Genomic DNA, 3,546 nt, shown 5'->3' with positions numbered 1-3,546 from the left:
AAAAAACAACTTTGAAGTATTCCAAACCATAAAGAATTTTAAAATTTGACATTCGATTTTTTTTTCTCAAGCTGTGAGTGCTTTCTATGGTTTGTAGTGAAATGGATGCATTCCATTGTCCTAAGCTGTACCTATAAATGCTAGGATGCCTGGTGCAGGATACAGGTGTGTCAGAAACAGTACAAAGTCTAATGATTCCATGTTTTCTAGAACTCTTCAGTAAGATGCAGTTCTGCAGAGGCCTTCTTACTTTCTGTCCCTTCAGACTACCCCTAGCAAGTCACCTTCAGAGGGGAAAGCACAATACTGTAACAAAGCATTAGCAAATCACCCTGCATCCCAGCATCCCCTACTCTACACTGGACTTCTTGTAGAGTTTGAAAGTCCTTCAGCAACTGACCACCGCACGTGATATCTACCCGATAAGCTTCAGCAAGGCCCATTTTTCTTTTGAGAAATTTTTCTATATGTCCAATGGTTGCATTTCTTGAGATCTGCACAAACTTCATTTTCAGTGGTTTAAAATGCTCAGTGTCTGCATTAGTGCCCAGAGAACCCAGTACGAAAGCTGTATCAGGTTCATGTGAACTAAGGCACTAGTCCATAACTCCTTAGTTGTTTCTTTTGCTTGAAGGACCTGGCTGTGGAACAGCATCAGGTTTTGGTGTTTCTGGACAATTTTCTTTATAGAATTCTTGCCTTTGCTTTTTTTCTTTTTCCTCTAGACCTGCCACTAATTTGTAGACTATGTTTTGTAATTGTGGATCCGACCTCAGGTGATTATGAGGTTTGGCCTCGTGCACTACAATGTTGCATTTTGGACACCTATAGCTATGTTCAAAATGTTTTATGATGCAGCTTTTACAGAAGGTATGAAGACATTCTGTAACGGTTGTTGCATCTATTAAATAACCTTTGCAAACAGAACAGGAGATGTACGGAGTCAGCTCCGAGAGAGAAACGAGGCGCTCCTGGTCAGATTCCACCGCTGCCTTCTCCTTTCCACTCTTAGGAGGCTGGGATGCCAGGCATTTCTGAGTCCCCACTTTCCCACTGGTGGAGTGGTCATACTTGCCAGCTAGAGGTGTTGTGGTGATTGCAGAGGGCAAGTTCTGGCGTGCAGGCCACAAGGCCTCCTCTGCTCCCTCTGCTTTGGCAGCATCCAGACTGCCCTCTTGGACCTCTGGGCTGTTCTCTGCTGGCCTGGCAGAGGACAAACTGGGCAAGGGCATGGTCAGATTTTGATGTAAGGCAGAGATGAGAAGTAAGGCAGGGGCGACAGATAGGTCGAGATGTCAAGACAAAGAGATAGAGACCTTGGAGTGAGACCTGAAGAGATGGAAAGAGTATCTTTTCTTCTAGGTGAGGCAAGGCGAGGCCAGACCTTGAGTCAAGACCACCTGCGAAATCCTGGGTGGAGGCGAGGCAAGACGAGGAAATAAGGCAAAATCTGGAGATGAGGTGAGGCAAAGTCAGCATCCAAGATAAGACAGGCAAGGTGAGACACGGATTCAGGCCAGATGAGTCTCCAGTCAGGCCAGATGAGACGCCGGATTCAGGCAAGATGAGTCCCTGGAGTCAGGTGAGATGAGACTCCGGGAGTCAGGCCAGATGAGGAGTCAGGTGAGATGAGACCCCGGAGTCAGGCCAGATGAGATCCCGGATTCAGGCCAGATGAGTTCCCGGAGTCAGGCGAGATGAGACCCCGGATTCAGGCCAGATAAGTTCCTGGAGTCAGATGAGATGAGACCCCGGAGTCAGGTGAGATGAGTCCCCGGTGTCAGGTGAGATGAGACCCCGGATTCAGGCGAGATGAGTTCCCGGAGTCAGGTGAGTTGAGACCCCGGATTCTGGCCAGATGAGACCCCGAATTCAGGCCAGATGAGTCCCCGGAGTCAGGCGAGATGAGTCCCCGGAGTCAGGCGAGATGAGTCCCCGGAGTCAGGCGAGATGAGTCCCCGGAGTCAGGTGAGATGAGACCCCGGATTCAGGCAAGATGAGATCCCGGATTCAGACCAGATGAGTCCCCGGAGTCAGGTGAGATGAGACCCCGGATTCAGGCAAGATGAGATCCCGGATTCAGACCAGATGAGTCCCCAGAGTCAGGTGAGATGAGACCCCGGATTCAGGCCAGATGAGACCCCAGATTCAGACCGGATGAGTCCCCGAAGTCAGGCGAGATGAGACCCCGGATTCAGGAGAGATGAGATCCCGGAGTCAGGTGAGTTGAGACCCCGGATTCAGACCAGATGATTCCCCGGAGTCAGGTGAGATGAGTCCACGGAGTCAGGCGAGATGAGACCCCAGATTCAGGCAGGATGAGACCCCGGATTCAGGAAGATGAGACCCTGGATTCAGGGCAGATGAGTTCCAAGAGTCAGGCGAGATGAGACCCCGGAGTCAGGCGAGGTGAGTCCCTGGAGTCAGGCCAGGTGAGACCCTGGAGTCTGACCATATGAGACTCCGGAGTCTGCGAGGCGAGACTGGTTGTTAAGGCAGGGAAAATGGACCCTGAGATCAGGAAGTGAGGCGATCTCGTGAAGCAACGTGAGACTGGGAGGCGCTTAGAGGCTCGAGGCGGCACGAGGGGGCGAGACCAGGAAGTTATGCTTAGAGACTAGAATGTGAAACTGGATTCTGCGAAGAGACTTCCAGGGAAGCCAAGATCAGGAATCCTGGTACCACTGCAAGGTGAAGTCAGGGACATCAGTCAATGCGAAGAGACCTCCAGGGAAGCCAAGATCAGGAATCCTGGTACCACTGCAAGGTGAAGTCAGGGACATCAGTCAATGCGAGACCCCGAGGTGAGGTAAGACCAAAAGGCAGGCAATTTGAACTGAGACGAGGGTAGGTAAGACCACAAGGCAAAGGGGTGCTGAGCACAAAGAGAAAGCTGAGCACACACAAAATAGGAAGGCAAAGTGGCAATAAGCAAAGAGATCGGCCAGTTAAGCAGAGAGACAGAGGGGAGAGGAGAGAAATGAGGCTGCTAGCTGAACCAATGTGAGGAATCTGCAGGGGTGCTGAGAACCCATTCATCTAAAGCAGTCGGAAATTTCAGAGCTAAACCGGCAGTGGTGGCAAATGCCTTTAATGCCAGCATTTGGGAGGCAGAGGCAGGCAGATCTCTTGAGTTCGAAGCCATCCTGGAAGTCTGCAGCCTGCTTTAAAGGAACCTCACTCAATTTTCCTTTTCAAAGGATTCATAAAAACTACTAAAATCCTGCTGTAGTCTAATAAAATATTTTTTCTAGTGTAGCAGGCATGTTACATTTATTTAACTATCTATTTATTTATTTAATGTGTATATACATATGTGTACAAGCGGACATGTACTACTGTAAAGGTCAGAGGGAAACTTGAGAATTGGTTCTCTCCTTCTATCTTGTGAGTACAGGAGAGAGAACACACAACTTCTAGGCAATCTTGCCATTCCCCTAGTAATATTCTGTTTGCCTAGAGCATTGAGCTAGATTCCATGTGGTGTTGCATTAGGAGTAATAAAGATTTCTGTTTGAGCACTAAATATATCTTTCTGTAGCAAAT

At 48.9% G+C, this 3,546-nt stretch overlaps 1 protein-coding gene across 1 annotated transcript; it reads right to left on the bottom strand.

Moving 5' to 3' along the window:
- Positions 1 to 272: 272 nt before the first annotated feature.
- Positions 273 to 1,232, bottom strand: LOC114682168 (polycomb group RING finger protein 6-like). Its single transcript, XM_037198785.1, is given in 1 exon segment — positions 273 to 1,232. A coding segment is annotated over 1 exon segment (960 nt).
- Between the last annotated feature and the right edge of the window lie 2,314 nt (positions 1,233 to 3,546).

The sequence above is a fragment of the Peromyscus leucopus genome, chromosome X, assembly GCF_004664715.2.
Source record: "Peromyscus leucopus breed LL Stock chromosome X, UCI_PerLeu_2.1, whole genome shotgun sequence".
Lineage (NCBI taxonomy): Eukaryota > Metazoa > Chordata > Mammalia > Rodentia > Cricetidae > Peromyscus > Peromyscus leucopus.
This window is presented reverse-complemented; position numbering and strand designations above follow the sequence as displayed.